This window comes from Octopus sinensis, linkage group LG25 (genome assembly GCF_006345805.1).
Source record: "Octopus sinensis linkage group LG25, ASM634580v1, whole genome shotgun sequence".
Classification (NCBI taxonomy): domain Eukaryota; kingdom Metazoa; phylum Mollusca; class Cephalopoda; order Octopoda; family Octopodidae; genus Octopus; species Octopus sinensis.
This window is the reverse complement of record NC_043021.1, coordinates 7,885,401-7,910,035: the sequence shown is the minus strand read 5'-3', so window position 1 is coordinate 7,910,035 and position 24,635 is coordinate 7,885,401. Positions and strand designations below refer to the sequence as shown.

The following is a 24,635-nucleotide window of genomic DNA, read 5'->3' as shown; positions in this document are numbered from 1 at the left end:
AGACAGGGACAAGACCAGCAAGGAGAACAGCATTAGAAAAGAGTGAGAAAAACAAAACATGACCTCCCTCAGTGATAGTGAAGTTTGTTTAACAGTTGTTAGTTCCCCTTACAATTGTGTTTTGTCTTTTCAAGAATGGGAAGTTGTTCTCACATCAATATTTTTCGACAGTATTCTGGTAATATTTTTAAAAAGATTTTTGAATGCTGCATAGAAATGTTCCACTTCGCAACCAAGCTGAGAAATCATCTTTCTGATCTGTTAACAAAAGGTGTTGCAGTTTCAATCATAGATCTGTCCGTTGTAGAAGTTGTCACTTTCCATTTTCATCTTCCTTCAAGCTTCATTCAAATGCATTTGGATCGTGGGATAAGATTTCTTTTAATGTAATGCCACTTTCTTTGTCCTGTGAATGAGAGAAATCTGATATTTTATGCTTCAAGGAATTGCATTGAAGCTAAATATATAAGCTGTTGAGCTGTTTTTGAATTTCTGGTAGCTTGTATATGATATTCAGTAATAATTCTCTCTCTCTCTCCCTCTCTCTCTCTCTCTTCTCTCTCTCTCTCTCTCTCTCTCTCTCTCTCTCTCTCTCTTTCTCTCTCTTTCTCTCTCTCTCTATCTATCTATCTATCTATCTATCTACCTATCTATCTATCTCTCTCTGCTCTTAATATATATTCAAAATATATGGTTCTATCTTGTAAATTGTATAGAATCTTTTATAAATAAAATCTATTGCACACAGGAAAAAAAAGAACCTAGCAAGTCTTCAAAATCAAACTGAAAATACTTGTAAAAACGAATGGAGTGCTTTGTATGAAATCTAACATGATTTTGGTCTTATTATATGAATGGTATTTTCACTTAGATTTTTAAAAGTGGTTGGAAATAGTAAAAGAATTAAATAAAGTCAGCACTGTATATTTTCGTTATTGTTTTGTGTATGTATTGTTGCAGTGGATTATGATGTTATTTACCATTATTATACTGGCATTATTGTTAAATTTGTTATGGAAAAGAAAGTCAAGATAAATTTTCATGAAAAAAGACAAGAGCAGTTACGTGCGTTTGAGAGAGAGAGAGAAAGAGAGAGAGTGTTTGTAACTACATAAATGAAAGTATACATGTTTGAAAATAAATTGCATATAAACATACAGAATTATTGTTTCAAAAAAATCATCGTTTAAGAAGATATGAATACATAGAAATTCAAATAGGATATTTGGTTGAATAACCATTATTTGATATGATTTCGTTGTAAATGATATTTTATAATACACGCACATGTTTGCACGCATGCACACACACACACACACATACACACACACACACATACACACACACACACACTTAGATATGTTCTTGTGAGTTCCTAGAATATGTGTGTGTGTGTGTAAGTATACACACACATGCATTATAAATTTGAATGTATGCATTCAGAAACAAAAGAAAATTTTTAAAAAAATGGATTGGTGAGTAGAAAAAGAGAAGAGGAAAGCTGAATGGAGTGAGATATGGTGAGAGAAGAGGGAGAGAGAGGGGGGCAGGAGAAAGAGTGAGTATCCTATTTGTGAATGAATTAAGATGAAATTGTGTATCTTGTTATTGTTTTTGAAGCCATCATATATTTTCCTTTCTGGCTATAAGTTTTGTGCCAGTTGCTGTCAAGGCATCAGGTGTTCCAGGACTACCCTGTACTAACAATCTCCTTTGCAAAATAGGGATAGCAGTGGCCTGTTGAAGAAATGAGCCCCCGCGAGGTGGAGTGGCTGTTGTATCGAGTGTCCTTTACCATTCTCTGTGGCAACACCATTGCAGTCATTGCTGCAGGGAACAGCTGAGCACTTCGCTTGTTCTGGGACATGTAGCCCACAGACCCCTCCCCCTCCATTTCCCACTGCTTTTATCTTTTGTTTTACCTTTTCTTTCTTTTCCTTTCTTATCTCTTGTCTTTCCTGTTTCTTTGTATTCTATGGTAGTTGAAAGCTGTGAGCTGCTGGCAGAAACGTTAGCATGCCGGACGAAATGCTTAGCAGTATTTCATCTGTCTTTACATCATTCTGAGTTCAAATTTCACCATGGTCGACTTTGCCTTTCATCCTTTTGGGGTCGCGACGATTTCATCTCAATCGAAGGAGAGGGGCTTTCTCCGTCTGGGTTGCGGATCCGTGGAATAAGCTGCCGGACGAGATAGTGAAGATGCCGACGACCGCTCGGTTCAAAGTCTCTCTTGACCAGAAATGGCCTGAACTCTTTGCATGAACACCTTCCCTGTACATAACTCCATGTCCCCCTACATGGCCTTGCTTTTTGCTTTTTGAGCCAGAAAATTAACTTAACTTAACTTAACTAATTACCACTTGCATACTGGAGTCGATCTAATTTACTGCCCCCCCCCAAAAAAAATTTCAGGCCTTGTGCATAGAGTAGAAATGATTCTATGGTGGTTGACTCTTCAGATTGAAAACTATGTTGTTAACTGGACGGAATAACGCACAGGTTAATAATGTTCAAGATGATTCTTTCTCAGTGATTTTGTGCATAGAAAGGTGATGGGGTTGTGCAATGATGTATTAACCAGGAGTTTACATTAGGTTTTGGGGTTGTTATATTTTGCTCCATTTCCAAATTCTTGAATTTTATATAGTGTTGAAAATGTTGGTGACCTCAGTAACAGTGTTTAATGCAATTATTGTCCTTGGGTACCAACTGTTATTTCCTATTTGCTTACCCTTAGAAAGCATGAGAATGGCTAATATTTTCTTTAAACTTTGCTTTTACATTTATTCAAACCCTAAAGATTCTTTCTCAACGCTATTCCTGCTAGCGATCACAGGTTCACATATTGTCAACCATTACTCCTCATCATCATCATTGTTTGACCGTGGTCAAGACAATGGAATTTACCATGCTACGCCAGACTTCACGGTCCATCATAGCATTACGGAGGTCCTGTTGCTGGATGCCTGTATCCTTGGAGATTACATCAGGGTAGGAGAGTGTGTGCCCTCTGGCACTACGAGTAGATGGCTTCCAGAGGAGAAGAGTGGAAATTGCCTCGTTTTCAGCTCTACAACAATGTCCAGCAAACTGGACTCTCCTACCTTTCACCATTACTCCTACTCATGATCGGAAATGCACATATCGTCAGCCACTAACAAACATGTTCAAGTGGTTAAGGACAAGCAACTGACAAGCAAATCTATGGTACTGAGCAGAATATTTGCTATAACAATATTACCAATTTAGCAACTCAGTACGAAATCTGTCTGAAATCTAATGGAAAATAGGTCAGTTTCAAAGCACTTATGTCCGGGGACAGAAAAGCAAAGTTTGAAGAGAATAATAGTAATTTTCTTTGATTTCTAGACAGAAGCAAATAGGAAATAACACTTACTGACTGGTGGAAGCACTCCGTCGGTTACGACGATGAGGGTTCCGGTTGATCCGAATCAACGGAACAGCCTGCTCGTGAAATTAACGTGTAAGTGGCTGAGCACTCCACAGACACGTGTACCCTTAACGTAGTTCTCGGGGATATTAAGCGTGACACAGAGAGTGACAAGGCCGGTCCTTTGAAATACAGGTACAACAGAAATAGGAAGTAAGAGTGAGAGCAAGTTGTGGTGAAAGAGTACAGCAGGGATCACCACCATCCCCTGCCGGAGCCTCGTGGAGCTTTAGGTGTTTTCGCTCAATAAACACTCACAACGCCCGGTCTGGGAATCGAAACCGCGATCCTATGACCGCGAGTCCGCTGCCCTAACCACTGGGCCATTGCACCTCCACAACTTACTGACTAGAGATAAAAAAAAGGAAATGAAAATTTTGTTACACAGTGTAATTTATTCAGGGTATAGATATTCTAGATGAATATTTGTGATTTCGTCAGGCAATGCTGCTAATGAATGTTTGGGCTTTCCTATTGGTTTTTCTGGACAGTTCAAGGGGGAAGCTGCATATGTTGCATATTTTTATGCTTTGATCTGTATGGGTTTGGGTGATCATGTTTTAAAAAATGCTTGAATTTGTTACTATGACATGACATGATGCGTTGTGTGATCATTGATGTGTTGTAAATGCTGGTAATTATTTTTCTTTAGTGTTTCTTGAGTTGTTTTCTTCATATCTGATACTATTGCCTATTATCTAAAATTAAGAAAAAAAAAGTGGGGTTGATAGCCATATGGATTTAGGTAGAGCTTTTCAGGAATTCCAGTCATGCCTTGCTCGTCTGGTTGATGATTTTTTTGATCTCTTTCCAAAGAGTGGCTGTGTGGTAAGAAGCTTGCTTCCAAACCACATAGTTCCCGGTTCAGTCTCATTGCGTAGTACCTTGGGTAAGTGTTTTCTACTATAACCTTGGGCCGACCAAAGCCTTGTGAGTGGATTTGGTAGAGGGAAACCGAAAGAAGCCTGTCGTGTATGTATATATGTATGTATATATATATATATATATATATATATATATATATATATATATATGTATTTAAATGACGGTGCATCAGCATGGCTGCAACTCTGAGCTGAAACGAGAGAGAGAGAAAAATCATCATCATCATCATCTAGCGCCTGTTTTCTATGCTGGCATTGGTTAGAAGGTTTGATTGGAACTGGTAAGCCAGAGAGCTGCACCAGGTTCCAGTTGGCTGTTTTGGCTCGGTTTCTACAGCTGGATGCCCTACCTAATGCCAACCACTTCACGGAGTATACCAAGTGTCTTTTACATGTCACTGTTGCCACAAAATCAATCTCATCAAGTGCCAACCAATCACTATGAGGTTTGGTTGGAAGCAAAGCAGAATGTTCTGAAATTCCTGGACTGAAAACTATATGAACAACAAGGAGGTATACTAGTATACTGCTGGCTAGTATACTGCTACCTCCTTGTAGACATAGGGATAATAACCATGTGATGCTCATGGTTTTCATGCACTTAGTATAATTTTGTAAAACCCCTACACAAATGCTCCTGTCTGTATACCCCTGCATGGACCTCTTTTTTCATCCTATCCAACTATGTATGTACTCCAGGTATACTTGTGTTGGCAACATTTTCATGGAATGCTGGATTAAGGCTGTACTAGGAATAAGATGTGTGATAATGGATTATATAAAGCACCCCCTGGCCTCAACACCATCTGATCAATTATGCACAACACATGAAGTGATAATCTGGTTTACCTGTAATAATGCACCATTCAGTGAATGCACAGTGCATCCCCTATGACTGCTGGCCAATTAAGCCTATTAACACTTTTGATACCAACCCACCTGAAACTACCTCCAGCTCTGTAGTACAAATGTCTATTTTCAAAAGTTCTGAATTAAAATCTTCCACCAAACCGTAATCACAATTTATGTTCGTAACACTAGCTTAATGATACTCTATTACTCGTTTCAGTCATTTGACTGTGGCCATGCTGGAGCACCACCTTTAGTCGAGCAAATCGACCCCAGGACTTATTCTTTGTAAGCCTAGTACTTATTCTATCGGTCTCTTTTGCCAAACCGCTAAGTTACGGGGACGTAAACACACTAGCATTGGTTGTCAAGCAATGTTGGGGGGGACAAACATATACACACACACACACACATATATATATACAACAGGCTTCTTTCAGTTTCCATCTACCAAATCCACTTACAAGGCTTTGGTCGGCTCGAGGCTATAGTAGAAGACACTTGCCCAAGGTGCCATGCAGTGGAACTGAACCCGGAACCATGGGGTTGGTAAGCAAGCTACTTACCACACAGCCACTCCTATGCCTATTTTACTAAATTCTTTGTTATATTTAAAATTAATTGAAAGAAACGTAGCATCTCAACAGAAATATGGTAACAAAAGGGTTAAGTTACAGGTTTGGATGAACCTACATAATTTACTTGGATAGTCTACCTTTTTTTTCATTTTTGTGAATATAACTACAAACTTATAGTTATGTAACAGTGGGTACGCACTTACAGGGTGATGGAGTAGTGTAACTTAAGAAACTTTTCTTGCTGTATGCTACGATATTGCTGAGATTCTTGAACATGTATATGTACCAATATGTATACCTAGATGCTTCAGTGAATGTATATATGTGTGTCTGTGTGTAGATACTTAGGCTTGGCATAGTGAGCATGGGTATTTTATATAGGATGTAAATGTTTATGAATGATAGGGTGAGGCGGGAGTGGGCAATACACCATATGCCACTTACCACATACTATGGAAATTCCTGTGAACACACAATTTGCTTGTTTGCCAGAGAGCAGAATGTTTGATGCTGAAACCATAAACTTGTCAATGAACTGACCATTTGCTTCCTTTGCCTTTGATTTGTGATGGGTTGCTCATACTATAGCTATTATTCCTGATTTTTAAAATTTTTTTATTATTATTATTATTATATTATTATTATTATTATTATATTATTATATTATTATTATTATTATTATTATTATTATTATTATTATTATTATTATTATTATTTATTATTATTATATTATTATTATTATTATTATTATTATTATTATTATTTATTATTATTATTATTATATTATTATTATTATTATTATTATTATTATTATTTATTATATTATTATTATTATATTATTATTATTATTTATTATTATTATTATTATTTATTATTATTATATTATTATTATTATTATTATTATTATTATTATTATTAAAGTAAGGTGGTGAGCTGACAGAATCGTCAGCATGCTGGATGAAATGCTTATCAGTATTTCGTCTGCCACTATATTCTGAGTTCAAATTCCGCCAAGGCCGACTTTGCCTTTCATCCTTTCAGGGTCGATAAATTAAGTACTAGTTGTGTACTGCGGTCAATCTGTGGTTTCCACGTAAGTTATGGTGGCATTGCTGTTTCCTAAGTTTTATTTTCATTTCTCTATTATTAATTTTACTCGCGTCTTTATCTTAGTAGAAACTGATGGATAAAGAATTCAAACTACATAAACAAACGGCAGCAAAACCATTCAGAAATTAAATAACACTAACATATTCAGTAACAATAATAAATTTAATTTATCCTCGACAACTTTTAGTTTTACCAATTTTGAATATTTCGCCCCTGTTTAAAACCTCTTACCTACTTGACAATTGCATTATTTCTAGCTCTTCCTTGAAGGAAGCTTTACTTCTTGAACTCATATTTGTGCACAATGATGTTGTTAAACTCCCATTAACAGCACTGTATGCAAGTCCTTTCTGTTTTCTTTCATGCATGGATAAATCTTTCCCAAGAGACCTTAATGATCATAAAGACACTATATCAGTGGATAGACTGAAAAAGGCCTTCATAGAAAAAACTGTCCCTGTTCCCACTGCAGACAACACACACACACACCACACACACACACATAGCATTACAAACATGGCCCACTACCATTGGGTTTGATCAGATACCGGACAAGGATTCTGGATTATTTTCCTCGTGTTTTTACTTAATTTTTGAGAGTAATCGGGTTCATTTTTAGTATTCTCATTTGTGAGAGCGGTCGAGTTTATTTCAGATATTCTCATTTTAAAAATCATCTCTGGCTAATCGTTGAGAGGACGTTGGTGGAGGTTTGTGCTCTCTGAATGCTCTTGTTATTATTATTATCATTATTATTATTATTATTATTATCATCATCATTGTTACTGTGGCCAGTATTGTTGTTGATGTTGTCCCCATCATTGAGTCCACATGATTCTGGTTATCTATTTTCCTTCTCTCCTCTCAATTGTGTGTATATATATGAATAGTTTTGAGTGTGTAGCTGCATCTGCCCATATGGGTGTGAATGGGTGTAGTCTGAACCTTTCTATCTTCTGTTGACTATGTCCTGCTTCTCTGTTGCTCTGTATTCCACCACTCTACCGATGTTGCATAACTATACTTTGTTTTTCTTGCTAAGAGTACTGACGAGGTGATTTGATAAGATTATGTAATTTTCAACCAGCAGTTATGTAATCCTAACAGTTGATTTATTGAAACACGTGTTTGTTTTGCAAAGCTAAAAATATCATATATGTTTTCTGTATTTTATTAATACTATTACATGGCTTGTATTCTGCACATGAGCATATCCCATAGGTTGATACCCTTTGTCTGACTACACTGTATATAGGAGTGGAGTGGGGAACATACTACAAAGCCTGAACATTTTATTACATAGCATTTTATATTTTCTCTGTGTGTGCACGCGCATGCCCGTCTGTGTGTATGTGTGTATATGCATATATAAAATCTTTCATAAGTTAAATCATTACAGAATATAAAGAGTTCCTTGTTAGAGGTATATATTGATTGAGTTCTTGAGCAATAACATTTATTCTATATGTGATGTTAGTTAATCAATAAATACATTTCCCTCTCACTTTTTTTCCCCCCCCCTGATATGCATAAGTGGAAACTACTTATATTTTTATCATTTGTTTACATCTCTCTGAAACATATTTCAGTTGTGAATATCTACTTATTGATTTGTTTGTGTATAGAACCTAATTAAATTACTTTGTATTATCAACTTTTTTTTTTTTGGTGAAATTTAATTAAGAATTTTGTACTTTCCATCAAAATGAAAAGCATTTACAATATTATTAACCTTTTCCAAATTGATTTCGTTAGTTTTCCTTCCTATTTATTTGGTAAAAGACACAAAATACATCAAAGTAAAGGTATTTAATAGTATTTATTTAGCATAGTTCTGATATTTAGGAAAAAAAAAGACAAGTTAAAATGTCATGTTCAGTAAGATACATATCTTAATAAAAGCTTTGTGAATTTTTCTTGATTAAAATTTATATAATATTGCAAATCTGTTTTAATTTTTTAAATTTATTTAATAGCTATTCAGGCAACTTGAAAAGCTAACCTTATGTAATTTTTTAATGAATATCTGACAACAATTTTCACATGGTTTCCAGATTGTACCAGATTGTACATTCAAATAAGTCCTATTTCTTTTTAAGAAGTTAATCTGAGGAGGCATGTTAGTAAGCATAGCTTTATCAGGCTATTCCCAATAATAGAGGTTATGATTAATTAGGTTAGCTTAAAAGCAGTTATGAATGATTTTAACTAAATGGTCTCTTACAGATTCTGTGGTTGAAAATCTAGAAGAATGCAAAATATATATATAAAAAAAAAAAGAGATTCCAATTTTTAAAGTTTCTGCTCTTTATTTTCACAAGACGACAGTGATTTTGTTCTTTCCTTTCAATTTATTGCTTTAATATTATATTTTGCACTTAATGACTTTCTATAATCATGGTATTAATGCAGTAAGTAGATCATCATTATCAGCAGCAAAAGCATTTATCATCTTGATGTTTGTTTTTCTATACCAACTTTACAGATGTGAATTACAACATACTTTGAGCTATAATAATCTTCGGTTTTTCATGATTTCCACTTATCAAGTCTTTCTTGGTTCATTCCCACCACGCTTCCCACAGATACATTTCGCATCCAACTCCTGGGACTTTTTTGCTCAATATATTTCAATATATAAAAAGCACCATCCGTTCGTGGCCGTTTGCCAGCTCTGTCTGGCACCTGTGCGGGTGGCACGTAAAAAGCACCCACTACACTCACGGAGTGGTTGGCGTTAGGAAGGGCATCCAGCCGTAGAAACACTGCCAGATCTGACTAGGCCTGATGAAGCCTTCCGGCTTCCCAGACCCCAGTTGAACCGTCCAACCCACGCTAGCATGGAAAACGGATGCTAAACGATGATGATGATGATGATGATGATATTTCATCAATTCACATCACCTGTGAGCATTTCATCTGCACACACAATCCAATGACTTTTATAATTATCCACTTGCTTAGTTCAATTGAGCTTGGTCTTTTCCTATCAGTTAGCCAATGCTAGTTTTCTCTGATCCTACTCTTTTACTTATTTCAGTCATTTGACTGCGGCCATGCTGGAGCACCACCATTAGTCGAGCAAATCAACCCCAGGACTTATTCTTTGTAAGCCTAGTACTTATTCTATCGGTCTCTTTTGCCGAACTGCCAAGTTAAGGGGACGTAAACGCACCAACATCGGTTGTCAAGCGATGTTGGGGGGACAAACACAGACACACAAACATATACACACACATACATCATCATCATCATCATCATCGTTTAACGTCCGCTTTTCATGCTAGCATGGGTTGGACGATTTTGACTGAGGGTTGGCAAACCAGATGGCTGCACCAATCTCCAATCTTGATCTGGCAGAGTTTCTACAGCTGGATGCCCTTCCTAATGCCAACCACTCTGAGAGTGTAGTGGGTGCTTTTTACGTGCCACCAGCACGGACACACACACACACACACACACATATATATACAATGGCCTTCTTTCAGTTTCCGTCTTCCAAATCCACTCACAAGGCTTTGGTCAGCCCTAGGCTATAGTAGAAGACACTTGCCCAAGGTGCCACACAGTGGGACTGAACCCAGAGCCATGTGATTGGTAAGGAAGCTACTTACCACACAGCCACTCCTGCACCTACTGTTTACCTTTTTTTCTATAAGTCCATGTTGTATGTGGATGCTGAAGATGTGACAACTGAATGTTTTACTCAATCTTAGGAACAAACTGACTTAAGTTAGGAAATTTATATACTGTGGAAGGAAGTGATGCAGAAGTAAATGAAAACCAGAAGTACAAGACCGCAGTGAATACAGGTCATCGTTGAGTTACAACCTATCCGGCTTATGACCAATCGACTTTGCAATGATTGGCACACCAACTCCCGGCAGCAATAATAACTAGTCCAGTTGAAACCTAATTGGTTTAATTTCTTAGAAATTAACCCAATTGTGGGTGATGTCAGCTAACAAATGCTTCCCTTAGGAATGGTTATTGATCGCCACTGTGGTTTTCCCAAGTGTTGGATGAATATCATGTCGTGGAGACATCAAGGCAACCTCGTATTTGTTTATAAGATGACTGCTTGAGACTCCAAAATTTTTGCCTAACACCGGTATAATAGTATAATACAGAATGCTGTGTGTGACTTTTACCTGAGAATGTATCTTAAAAATATAAAAATATAAAACAAAGCTATGTAGACCTATAGGGCAGCGAGCTGGCAGAATCGTTAGCACGTCGGGCGAAATGCTTAGTGGTATTTCGGCCGCCGTTACGTTCTGAGTTCAAATTCCGCCGAGGTCAACTTTGCCTTTCATCCTTTCGGGGTCGATAAATTAAGTACCAGTTACGCACTGGGGTCGATATAACCGACTTAAGCCCTTTGTCTGTCCTTGTTTGTCCCCTCTGTGTTTAGCCCCCTGTGGGCAATAAAGAAATATATAGGCCGACTTATGACCAAATTGACTTACGACCAGTCAGTCGGAACCAATTTTGGTCATAAGTCAACGACGGTCTGTAATGAGTTAGGAACATGATTACAACAGTTCATAAACACATATCCATTTAGCTAAACTTAACTTTTTCTAGTTGCTAATTTCAGTGCTTTCTTGCCTTTCTGGAAAAAATTGTCATTACACTAATGACTTTTCCTCTCATTACTGATTTACTTTCACATGGCTAAAAATTCTGTTTGGCTCACTGCAACAGGTATGTTAACTTATATCTTACTATATATTTTTCATGCAGAAGTTGCTTGTGAGAATTTCTCTAATGTCATTATATAATAAAAGTTTGTCAAAATAATTACTGGCTACTATAAAATACTTTCACAAGGTAGAATTCTCTGGAAACAGTTATCCTGTATGTAAACACTAAGAACTGTCTCTCTTTCCTCTCTATTGCTAAACTGCCAAAACTCTCTGAAGAAAAGAAGAAGAAAAAAAACCCCACACATTCCATAAATTTTCTTCAGACTAATTATCTCTATCTTTAATAAAATGTCTCACTTCATAAAATGTTTCATTAATAAATCACAGGTTATATTATGCTGACAAGTCCAAGTAAAAACTGAAATAGTGCTATACATGATAATCATGAACTAGAAACTCACAAATAAATAAATAAATACATAAATTTGTGAATTAATTCTATGAATGTTTTACTTTATAATTCCTTACTTTCAAATTCAAATTTCTAATCCTAATAATTATGTAGAAATGATTACTTTGGAATAACTGTGTCCACTAAGGGAAAGACATGCAATGTTTAAGAGAATTACCATAATGACATTTATTTAACTTAAAATGAAAAATATACAATATATATATATATATATATATATATATATATATATATATATATATATATATATATATCTGTGCCGGTGGCACGTAAAAAGCACCCACTACACTCACGGAGTGGTTGGCGTTAGGAAGGGCATCCAGCTGTAGAAACACTGCCAGATCAGACTGGGCCTGGTGCAGCCTTCTGGCTTTGCAGACCCCAGTTGAACCGTCCAACCCATGGCAGCATGGAAAGTGGACGTTAAATGATGATGATGATGATGATGATGATGATATATATATATATATATATATATATATAACTCTTTCTGCTGTTTTACATCCATTTCTCCATATTTGCAGGCACGGAATGGTGTATTTGATGGTGCAATTAGTTTTACTGCTATGTATCTTGTTTGGTCATCATCATCATCATCATTATCTAACATCCAATTTCATTGCTGGCATGGGTTGGACATTTTGACAGGAACTGGCAAAGCCAGAGGCTGCACCAGATTCCACAGTCTGTTTTGTCTAGGTTTTTGTGGCTGAATACCTTTCCTAATGCCAACCACACCACAGAGTGTACTGGGTGCTTTTTACGTGGCACCAGCACCCACACCAATGCTTTTTACATGGAACCTTGATTTTAGGATCTTGGTTCTGTTGTGGTGGGGCAGGTCTTCTTGAGTATAGCAACGTACCACATATCTCAGTCCCATGTCATCTCCTTCATAAGGCTCAGTGTTTTGAAGAAAATTGCAGTTATATACTTTGCTGAGGACTTCATTGCAGCAACATTGTAAGAACTGAAGTTCTGGCCATGTAGACCAACACTTTAACTTCACTATCATGTTTTCCTAATATTTATGTATTATATCACCGTATTATCACATTCACTTTTTCTTGTTTACACGAGTGAAACACTGTTGAGGTAGAATTTCTACAGCTGCTCTTCCTATCACCAAGCCTCACCTGTTTCCCAGTAAAGCAATATTGTCTTGTTTGTCTGGACATGTTTTCATGAAAGATTGAAAATGGATAACATTGCTTGTTTGATATGATACTCACAGCTCTCATGTGTTGCCAAGACTTGCGTGCATGCACACACACACACACACACACACGAGATCGGCTTCTTTCAGTTTCTCTGCCAAATCCACTCAGAAAATTTTCGTCTGTCTGAGGTTATAGTAGAAGACTTATCCCAAATCTCATGCAGTTGGGATTTGAACTTCTTAACTGCACAGCCATGGCTGTGTCCTTGCTATGCCTGCATCTATATATATACATATATATACAAAGCATAAGTCATCATAAATACATATATAGATGCATGGTTTCATATTTGCAGACATATACATTACTTTGTTTATCTTAAAGTATAAATAAATTTGTTTTAATGATTATTTGTTAAAAACAAATATTGCTATTTTGAAAATAGGAAAATAATAATTGGATGACCTATATAGACTTGCTTTACATTACATGCGTTACACTGTGAAACAAAATTTATATTTATTTATTTTAGTGCTTGGTCAGTAAGTGTTATTTCCTATTTGCTTCTATCTAGAAATCAAAGGAAATTACTATTCCCTTCAAACTTTGCTTTTCTGTCTTGGACATCAGTGTTTTGAAACTGTTCTATTTTCCATTAGATTTCAGACAGATTTAGTACTCATCATCATCATCATCATCATCGTTTAACGTCTGTTTTCCATGCTAGCATGGGTTGGACGGTCCGACTGGGGTCTGGGAAGCCAGAAGGCTGCGCCAGGCCCAGTCTCATCTGGCAGTGTTTCTACAGCTGGATGCCCTTCCTAACGCTAACTGCTCCGTGAGTGTAGTAGGTGCTTTTTACGTGCCACCCGCACAGGTGCCAGATGAGGCTGGCAAACGGCCACGATCGGATGGTGCTTTGCTAAATTAGAAATATCGTCATAGCAAATATTTTGCTCAATACCTCAGATTTGCTTATCAGTTGCTTGACCGTAACCACTTGAGCATGTTTGTTAGTGGCTAACGTTATGCACATCACTGATCATGAGCAGTAGTAGTGGAGGAGCATCATAGCCATATGTTGAGAAGGACTCTGTGGGGTTTGGATAAATGTATGAAAAGGAATGTTTGAAGGAAATATGAGCCATCTTTCAAACAAACTATGCTGGATCATAGATATAGCATGTCCAGCTGACAATAAGGTATGTGATAAGGAAGAAAGAAAAGTTGAGAGATATGACAGGTTAGCTTGGGAAGTTAAGCAGTTGTGGTTGATGAAAAAAGTTGCGGTAGTACCAATAATTGTCGGAGCCCTGGGAACAGTGAGCAAAAATCTTGAGAAGTATGTGGAACAAATAGGGTTTGCAATAAGGGTGGAGACTTGCAGAAAACAGCACTGCTTGAAACTGCTTGAATACTCCGGAAGGTGCTCGAAAAATAAGAGATGTTACCTTAGTTCACTGGTAGTGAACAACTGACACTAGTACATCTCCAGTGTTAGAAGCTGTGCAAAGGCAATAATAATAATAAAGTATAATCCCTAACTAAAGGCTGGAAGTTCCTGAGAAAGAGACACTCACCTCTCCTACAAAAGGATTGCCCTTGTTTGTTAATTTTTTAAACTAAATTTTTAAGTTGTTCTATGTTTGACCACTCCTTCTCCCATTTATTACATGTTTGTGCAAATTCTCACATGACTGCCAAACCCTTTTTTTGTAACACATTTTGCATGCATGAATGGGCCTTTGTAGGAAGTAAATAATGAAAGCTGTCTCTCCTCCTCTACCCCCCCCCCCGTCCTCATTTACTTCCTCCTCTACCTTCACCTTCACCTTCTTCACCTTTTCTTTCCCTCCTCTTTATAGTTGTCATTATTTTTATTAAGGCTTCCTGCCGGCAGACCAAATGCTTTGGGTCATCAGATAAAATGCCTAGCAGCATTTCTTCTGGCTAATTATGTTCTGAGTTCAAGTTTCACCCTCTCAGGGTGCATAAAATAAATTGCTGCCTTTGTGCTAAAATTAGAAAGAATTATTATTATTATTATTATTATTATTATTATTATTATTATTATTAAAGCTCCGAGCAGGCAAAATCATTAGTGCATCAGACAGAATGCTTAGCACCATTTCCTCAGGCTCTTTCATTCTGAGTTTAACCCTTTAGTGTTTAAACCAGCTATATCAGGCCAAAATTGTCTACCTGTTTTATTCTCAAACCAGCCAGCTCAGACCTCTAACACCTACCCTACAAAGCCATTCTAAAAATAAACAGGAACATCATCAATATCCCAGAATTACAAGATGCTGTACAATTAATTTAAAATAATGTAATTAAACAGGCTTTACATTTGACAGAGTAATCTGAATGCTAAAGGGTTAAATTCTGCTAAGGTCAACTTTGCTTTTCATCCATTCAGGGTCATTAAAATGAATACCTATTTCTTTACTACCCACAAGGGGCTAAACACAGAGAGGACAAACAAGGACAGACAAACGGATTAAGTCGATTATATCGACACCAGTGCGTAACTGATACTTAATTTATCGACCCCGAAAGGATGAAAGGCAAAGTCGACCTCGGCGGAATTTGAACTCAGAACGCAGCGACAGACGAAATATTGCTAAGCATTTCGCCCAGCGTGCTAACGATTCTGCCAACATGCTGCCTTAAAATGAATACCTATTTCTTTACTACCCACAAGGGGCTAAACACAGAGAGGACAAACAAGGACAGACAAACGGATTAAGTCGATTATATCGACACCAGTGCGTAACTGGTACTTAATTTATCGACCCCGAAAGGATGAAAGGCAAAGTCGACCTCGGCGGAATTTGAACTCAGAACGCAGCCAGCGACAGACGAAATATTGCTAAGCATTTCGCCCAGCGTGCTAACGATTCTGCCAACATGCCGCCTTGAAATGAATATCAGTTGAACACTGGGATTGTTGTAATCAATTAACCCCCTTCCCTCTGAAACTGCTGTCCTTGTGCCAAAAATTTGAAACTAATATTTTTTTATTATTGTTATTACTATTATCAATATTGTCATTATTGTTGATGTGGTGGTGGTAGTGGTGGTGGTTATTATATATGTATAGAGATCTGACCTTAACTCAGTTTTCAGTCAATGTGCTCCATCTTTTATGAGTTGAACATATTTGTTTGCTTTGTTCTCATTGAAGAATGTCATTTAGAAGTAGGTTGGTTGGTTATATTTAAGTAGTTGCTATGCTTTCCATAAAAAAAAAAAAAAAGGGAATGTTTGTAGACTATTACTTTCAGACTAAGGGATTATTGTTACTAGTTTTGTTTTTAATTTTTGCTTTTAAAGATTAGTTTATACGTAGTTAGCTGTTGTTTTCTTTACCTCATTTTTTTTTTCCTGCTGTCTCTATGTTTCTGAGTCTGATGTTTTTTCTTCTTTCTGTCCCTACACACACAAACACACACACATACACACCTTGTGTGTATGTGTGTGTATATATATATATATATATATATATATATATATATATATTATATATATATATATATATATATATATGTATATATATGTATGTATATATATGTATATATATATGTGTATATATATATATGTATATATATATGTATATATATATATATGTATGTATATATATGTATATATATGTGTATATATATATATGTTATATATATATATATATATATATATATATATATGTATGTATGTATGTATGTATATATATATAATATATATATATATATATATATATATGTCAATACACAAAGTCCATGAATAGTTAAGCTATCACTAATTTCTTTCCTAAAGACCAGCTACATATAAATAAATGTATGCAAGATAGGATTGGAGTTTAGATACAAACTATTTAATTTCAGAAGCCATAAGATTAGCAGTGAATATAAGGAATGTTTATCAACTGCAAGTTGGTATCAAATCCTTCACAAACTAAAAGGAACTTTTGTTTCCAATGAAAATGAAAGTTATATTGATTACTCGTGGTTATAAACCATCATCATTGTTTTGATAATTATCTTAATCAACATCAAAGTTGTTGTTGTTATCTTTTGATGTAACATACCATTGAGCACATTGCTGCTTTTATTTTCACAAGATGCAATAGTTTAGCTAGAAATGCACACTAATCTCTTTACTCTCTTTTTACTCTTTTACTTGTTTCAGTCATTTGACTGCGGCCATGCTGGAGCACCGCCTTTAGTCGAGCAAATTGACCCCGGGACTTATTCTTTGTAAGCCCAGTACTTATTCTATCGGTCTCTTTTTGCCGAACCGCTAAGTGACGGGGACGTAAACACACCAGCATCGGTTGTCAAGCAATGCTAGGGGGACAAACACAGACACACAAACATATACACACACACTTATATATATATATACATATATACGACAGGCTTCTTTCAGTTTCCGTCTACCAAATCCACTCACAAGGCATTGGTCGGCCCGGGGCTATAGCAGAAGACACTTGCCCAAGATGCCACGCAGTGGGACTGAACCCGGAACCATGTGGTTGGTTAGCAAGCTACTTACCACACAGCCACAGCTTGTCCTGATTTTTTTGTTAATTTTCTTCAATTAAAACGATGGTTTTGTTTTTGGAATCTGAAATATGTCATCTTGCTAAAAAAAAATAACACCCAGCTAATCTTTATATATAAAAGAAAGGTTGTGTGTCTGTCTACTCCGATTTAGATTCCTAACTACTCCCACATTTTGCGGTGCAGTTTAACCAAAACCGGTTATCTTATAGTCGTCATTCATATCAAGCCCTTCTGGGTATTAGCGCGCATCTACGATGAGTCTACGATTTAAAAAATAATTTACCATAATTTTTTTTCCATTTTTAATGCATTTTTTGCTATTTTTTGGCTATAACTCTCTAAAAATGCTTTATAGTTATTTCCCTTACAAACCCGAGCAACGCCGGGCGATACTGCTAGTTATAAATAAATATATAAACAAACAAGTAAATATATAAAAGACACAGATTACCTACTGTACATTTCATTTTATCTGTATTTACTGAGTGAAAATATTCCAGCTAAACCACTTGTGTTTCAATATGATTTGCTATTTCTTTTTGCCCTTTTTTTATTTTATTTTGGTGACAGAATTAATCTGTCACTCAGTTTAACTTAGACAGTGCTTTTAGCAGAGCCTACTCTTCTGCAAGCATTCAAGCCAAGTTTCAGGTCTTAGGATAATTTCTTTCCTTCCACCCAACTGTTTTTAGTGACCCTGAAAAATGTCATAGACACCATCCTTTTTCCTCTGACTTAGCCATAACAAAACACACACACATTCCATGAATTTTTTTCCAGATTGTCATGCTGATAATTTCACTATTTCTGAAAAGAATGAAATAGTGCTATACATGACTATTGCCAACTTAATAAGTAAAGAAAAATGAAAAAAAGTATATGAATTCTATGCATCTTTTCCATTTATCCAGCCATTAATTTTCCCTGCTCACTATTCCTGGTGGTGTCATGGAAGCAGAATCCTTAGGCACCTCTTCCATATGGTCCTATCAGAAGCTATCATCATTACACTTTCCAGTTGGATTCCTAAATGTGACCAACTGAATTTTAAATTCAAATTTCTAATCCTTCCAAATATTATGAAGAAAGGATTATTTCCCTAGTACTTGCTGCTATCACTAGGGGGAACCACATGTATTTGGAAAATTGTATTTCTAAACTTGGATTTTTTCGGTTTGAACAGCAGTTTTTTCTAGCGGTGTCATATGAAATTGTCACCCATAATTATGACCCTAGTATCGATCTATTGCATTTCAATCTGTTTTAGGGTTAGGGTTAGGGGTGGGGGGAAGGGTATCTTTTTTTCTTCACAAATGTAAATAAACCCAATCTGTTTCTTAAACGAGGGACATATTCATATGGCACAGAATGTTTTTTACCTCAATGGACGTCATTGATTGGTTGAAATTGCAGAAAAAAAAAACAACAAATATCTTACAAACTATAGAATTTTCTCAATAAAGCCAAGAGAAAAAGATGTTTTATAAACACATTCTACCAGTATACGAAGTTTAAAATTTTTTAGATACCTAGAAATTATGTTAAAAACTGCCGTTCAAACCGAAAAGATCCCCAAACTTTAATTGTTCAGTCACTGTCTCCAGTACTGTCACCATCTTGTATTCTCTCTGTTTGTTTGGCAGTGTGTGTTGCTTTTTTTTCTCATAGTCCCTTACTTCATTCTGAGCCTAGCATTAGGTCTTTTCGCTCATAACACTGTCCATGTCTTTCTCATAAAGGGGGAATTTAATTTTATGAGACATGACAAACACATGGCAAATCTAGAAGTGTAGCTTTTTGGAAATAAAGCTGATATTTTATTAGTATACAGATAACTTCCAAATGTAAGAAAACAAGTATTTTTAGACTACTGCTACAATAAATACAGTTAGATAACTCTCTGGATACTAACTCTTGAATATTTCCATCAGAAGCAAGAAAAATTGCTTCTGAAGTGATACCGATAGTCGTAGTAGTAACGGTAGTGATTGTAATGTGTTTGCCTTAATGATATTTAATCTAATCTAAAACAAACGAAAATCAATCCTATCGCTTAAGCCTGTGTTGCATTTACTGATTGGATTCATCAGCTAGTGTTGTTTATTCCATCATTTGGTATTTTGCATTATTTCCAATGTTTTCTCTCAGTCTGTTATAGAAATCTATAGGAAAGGTTCCTTTTACGGATTATACATACTAACATTGTTGTCATCATCTTCAACATTTATTTTGAAATGTAATAACGGCTTCAAATTTTGCTACAAGGGCAGCAATTTCGGTGGAGGGAATGAGTTGATTACATCGACCCCAGTGTTCAACTGGGGCTTATTTTATTGACCCTGAAAGGATTAACCCTTTAGTGTTCACATTATTCTGCCAAAATTAATGCTTTTTCATCCAAATTGTTTTGAACTAATCATGCTTTATCTTGTAGCTATGAGATTTCAATGAAGTAGCTGTTAATTTTTCAAACGATATTGAAGGGTCGGTGTGAGAAACCAGATCTGGCCAATTTGACCATAAAACAGGCAGAATACTTTTGGCCGGATATGGCCGGTTTAAATGCTAAAGGGTTAAAGGCAAAGTCGACCTTGGCAGAATTTGAACTCAGAATGTAGCAATGTGTGAAATACTGCTAAGCATTTTGTCCAGTATGCTAACGATTCTGCCAGCTCGCTGCCTTTGTTTTGAAATGAAATAATAGAAACCCATGTCAGCAATAGTTGAATATTCCTATGATCAAAAGCTTTCTTCCCATGACCATCCCATCTTTTATTAAAACAGTATATCTAAAACTCTGTGATCCAATGTATCCTACATTTTAAAACATAATAGGAGGTGATTTAACCCTTTAGCATTCAGATTATTCTGTCAAATGTAATGCTTATTTATTCACATTGTTTTCAGTTAATCATGTATTATCTCGTAGCTTTAAGATTTTGATGATGTGATTGTTTATTTTTAAAACGATTTTGTAAGGTAGACATGAGAGGCTGAATGTAGCTAGTTTGAACATAAAACAGGTAGAATATTTAGGCCAGATATGGATAGTTTAAATGCTAAAGAATTAAGGGAGATTAATTATTGTTAGGGCCTGTGAAGACCATGTATACAACCTCTTTCACCAAACCAAATCAAACTGATGGAAATTCATCTTTACAGTTCTAGTATTTTATGAGAAGTCACCTTTTTCTAAATCACCTTTTCACCATGTGGCACAAAAGAGCAAAGAGAGAAGATTAAAGCACCCACTACACTCTCGGAGTGGTTGGCATTAGGAAGGGCATCCAGCTGTAGAAACTCTGCCAGATCAGATTGGAGTCTGGTTCGCCAGACCTCAGTCAAATCGTCCAACCCATGCTAGCATGGAAAGCAGACGTTAAATGATGATGATAATGATGATATATATATATATATATATATATATATACATACTATGGGCTTCTTTCAGTTTCTGTCTACCAAATCCACTCACAAGGCTTTGGTTGACCTGGGGCTAAAGTAGAAGACACTTGTCTAAGGTGCCATGCAGTGGGACTGAAACCATGCAGTTGGGAAGCAAACTTCTTAACCATATAACCACACCCTCAACCACACCTATGAGTCGCTCTTGTGCCTGTTATCTTAATATATCCTGTTTTGCAGTAAAAATAACTGATGATTAAACTAAGATTGCTTATTTGTATGCTTTAAACCAGTGGTTCTCAACTGGGGTCCATATGGCCCTTGTGGGTTCATATAAGATCCTTTTGTTAAATTTATGTACAATAAATATTTTAACAATTTTTTTTTGTTTATGCTAGAAGTATAATCAATTTATTGCCCATAATTTTTTTCAAATTATTCTGTCAGCATAATATACCTTTACAAAATTATTTTTCAATTCTTACATTACTTGTTAATATTTCTCTTTTAATTTACCTTTAGTGCATCTGTTTTATATTTTCTTTTAAATCATTTCCAGAAATATTCATCAGAGAAAATAATGGATATTTGTGTGAAAAACGTATTTTCAGTCAAAACTAAAGACTACGAAAAATGTTTCGAATTACAACCTTCACTGAATTTTGACCAGAATTTTCCACTGTTAGATATGCCAGATGAATTACTTAACAATGAGAATAAAAACTCATTAGATCCTTATGAAAACCCTGCTGTTGAGTATTCAGGAAATAATTCTCATATTCCATCCAAGAGACCATGTTCCTCCAAAGAATTTGATTTTGGCTTCCAAAAATCTTTTGTGTCTGCTCGCCAGTTAAGCCAGTCAGTCAATGATTCCTTGAAATCTGAAGTTGTACTGAGAGAAAATATAAGTGGGGAAGATTTTGTTGTTCCAACTTGTAACCTAAATGAAAGTCTGTATGGAAATCTAGATGATGAGTCATTGAAAGATAATGACAGGTCCAGCAACCAGTCTTCAGTTGAGGCTGGAAATCTTTCTGAGAGTAATTACAAGTCCGTTGAAAATATTGAAAGTAATAAAAAACACCAAATAAAATCAGAAAAGATAAAACCAACGTTTGGTAATCAAACAAAAAAGATTCTTAAGCTAAAAGATAATAATAAATCATCCACTAAAAATAGCGGCAATATTGAAGAAATAAATGGTAAACAAGTAGCAAAAACCAATACTGCAAGTCCGCTTAGTAATAAATCTTCTCTAAAAGAGAACTCTGGAGACAATCAGGATAGACTTCACTGCAAAGCTAAAAGCCATGTTATTCATAAAACAAGCTCTCTGCAGATGCCGAGCAAGAATAAAAACCAAAATCCTTCTAAGAAAAGCAAATCTAAATCTAAACAAGAAAACAATGGATCTTGTAAGAATGTTTATGAAGTTCCAAATTTTGAACAGTCTAATAATAATAATAATAATAATAATAATAATAATAATAATAATAATTTTGCATCTGGCAATTTGAAAGAAAATGAAGAAAGTGAAAATGACAGTGTTTCTAATAAGGTAAAAGAAAAAAATTCTAAAAAAGTTCCACCTCTTAAAATCTCTGCTATAAATTCTGAGATTCATGGAAATTTTCCAAAATTTAAATCTGATTTAACAGAGAAATATGTGAAAGAAAACAAGAAGCAAAAAAGAATTAAGTCTAAGAATACGTCTTCAAACAGTTCTAATGATACACCGGCTTCTTCTGATGTTAGGAAAACCTTTTCGGTGATTGTCAGTGAACAAATTACTGAGTGTAATAATAATATGATTACAGAAAGGGAGACAGTTATTAAAAAGCTTGAAAATTATAAGATTCCATTGAAGTCTAAAACAGCTGACAAGAAAAAAGCTGAGAGAAAGGATGAAAAGGAGAATAATGGAAATATATCTAATGAGATAGGTCCGGCTATTGTGTCACCTACATTTGCTGACATGAATAGCATGAATAAGCCAAGCAAAGATGACTCTGTTGACACAGATGATGAAGATCGCATTTCAGATCTTTTCCAGAAAGAAAATATTTATGAAACTTTGGAAAATATCAACAACTCAAAACAGAATGAACAGATATTGATTGCGAGAAAGATTGGCCTTCCTGCAAGTGATTCTGAAAGAAGTGTTGCTATTGAAAAACCAGTCAAAAGTAAACCTAAACTGAAATCTAAATCTGACAAACATGATAAAAATAAATTAAAATCAATAAAGCACAAGGAAAAAGATTCAGCAGTTAATAAAACACTTGATCTTAAACAGAACACTCATCAATCTTCAGATTCATCAGCTAAAAAGATATCAAAAAAAATTAAAAATTCATCTAAGGTAACTGAAGGCATTTCTTGCAAAAAGTCCAAAGCTCCTGACAAATTTGATAAAAAGAAGGTTAAAGACAGCACTTTGGCTGTTTGTAAAAAGAAAAGAATACATAATGACAAAAACACTAAAAATATCAAGCTCAAAAAAGCAGATTTTGAAAAAAAGTCTTTTAAGAAAAATAGTAAGTATATATTCATTTATTCATTTACAAATGAGGGTGAAAAATTTGATATTAATTTAATAATACCATCAATTTAACACCAAGTGGCTTAGCACATAAAAACCAGGGATACAATACAAATTTATACATAAATGTGAGAGAGTAACCACTATGTGGTTGACTCTAGTGCTAAAAATAGATCCGCTATTGTATAGCCACTAAAAGTTCTTTTTAGTGGCTATACCATAGCGGATCTATTTTTAGCACTAGAGTCGACCACATAGTGGTTACTCTCTCACATTTATTCATTTACATATCTTCGAGCAGTAGAATGCAAAAATCTCCAACCCTCAGTCAACTATCAGCTTTCTCTAAAATGTTTTGTAGTGACACTGTGTAACAAAATTTCCTACTTGCTTCTATCTAGAAATCAAAGGAATGACTACTATTCTCTTCAGACTTTTCTTTTCTGTCCTGGATATCAATGTTTTGGAACTGACCTATTTTCCATTAGATTTCAGACAGATTCTGTGTTGTGTTGCTGAAGCAGAAATATCGTTATAGCAAATATTCTGCTCAATACCACAGATTTGCTTGTCAGTTGCTTGATCGTAACCACTTGAGCATGTCCAGTAATAGCTGACAAAGTGTGAATCTCTGATCGTGAGCAGCAGTGAGGGAGCATCATAGCCATGTGTTGAGAAGGACTCTGTGGGGTTTGAATAAATATTAGAAAAGCAATGTTTGAAGGAAATATGAACCATTTTTCATACTTTCTAGGGGTAAGCAAATAGGAAATAACAGTTGCTACCGAAGGACAAAAATTGTGTTACACAGTGTGGTTGCTACAGTTTCTCCTTTTCTAAATGTGCCTACACTATGTCTTAAAAATTACTGTCCCTTTTACTCACCACCCATATCTCTTAGTTTTAAGATTGTATATTAAACTCATTGCTTTGATTGTGTCAATGTAAAATGCATTCATGCTGGTGC

General features: G+C 35.5%; 1 protein-coding gene across 1 annotated transcript in view; it reads left to right on the top strand.

Annotated features, from left to right (window-relative positions):
• Nucleotides 1–8,656: 8,656 nt before the first annotated feature.
• LOC115224492 (homeobox protein 2-like) overlaps nt 8,657–24,635 on the top strand; it is a 91,899-nt gene continuing 75,920 nt past the window's right edge. Inside the window, exons 1-2 of the mRNA XM_036513392.1 lie at nt 8,657–8,680; nt 21,683–23,663. Coding sequence (XP_036369285.1) covers nt 21,704–23,663 — 1,960 coding nt within the window. The 5' untranslated portion in view covers nt 8,657–8,680; nt 21,683–21,703. The remainder of the gene's footprint in view (nt 8,681–21,682; nt 23,664–24,635) is intronic.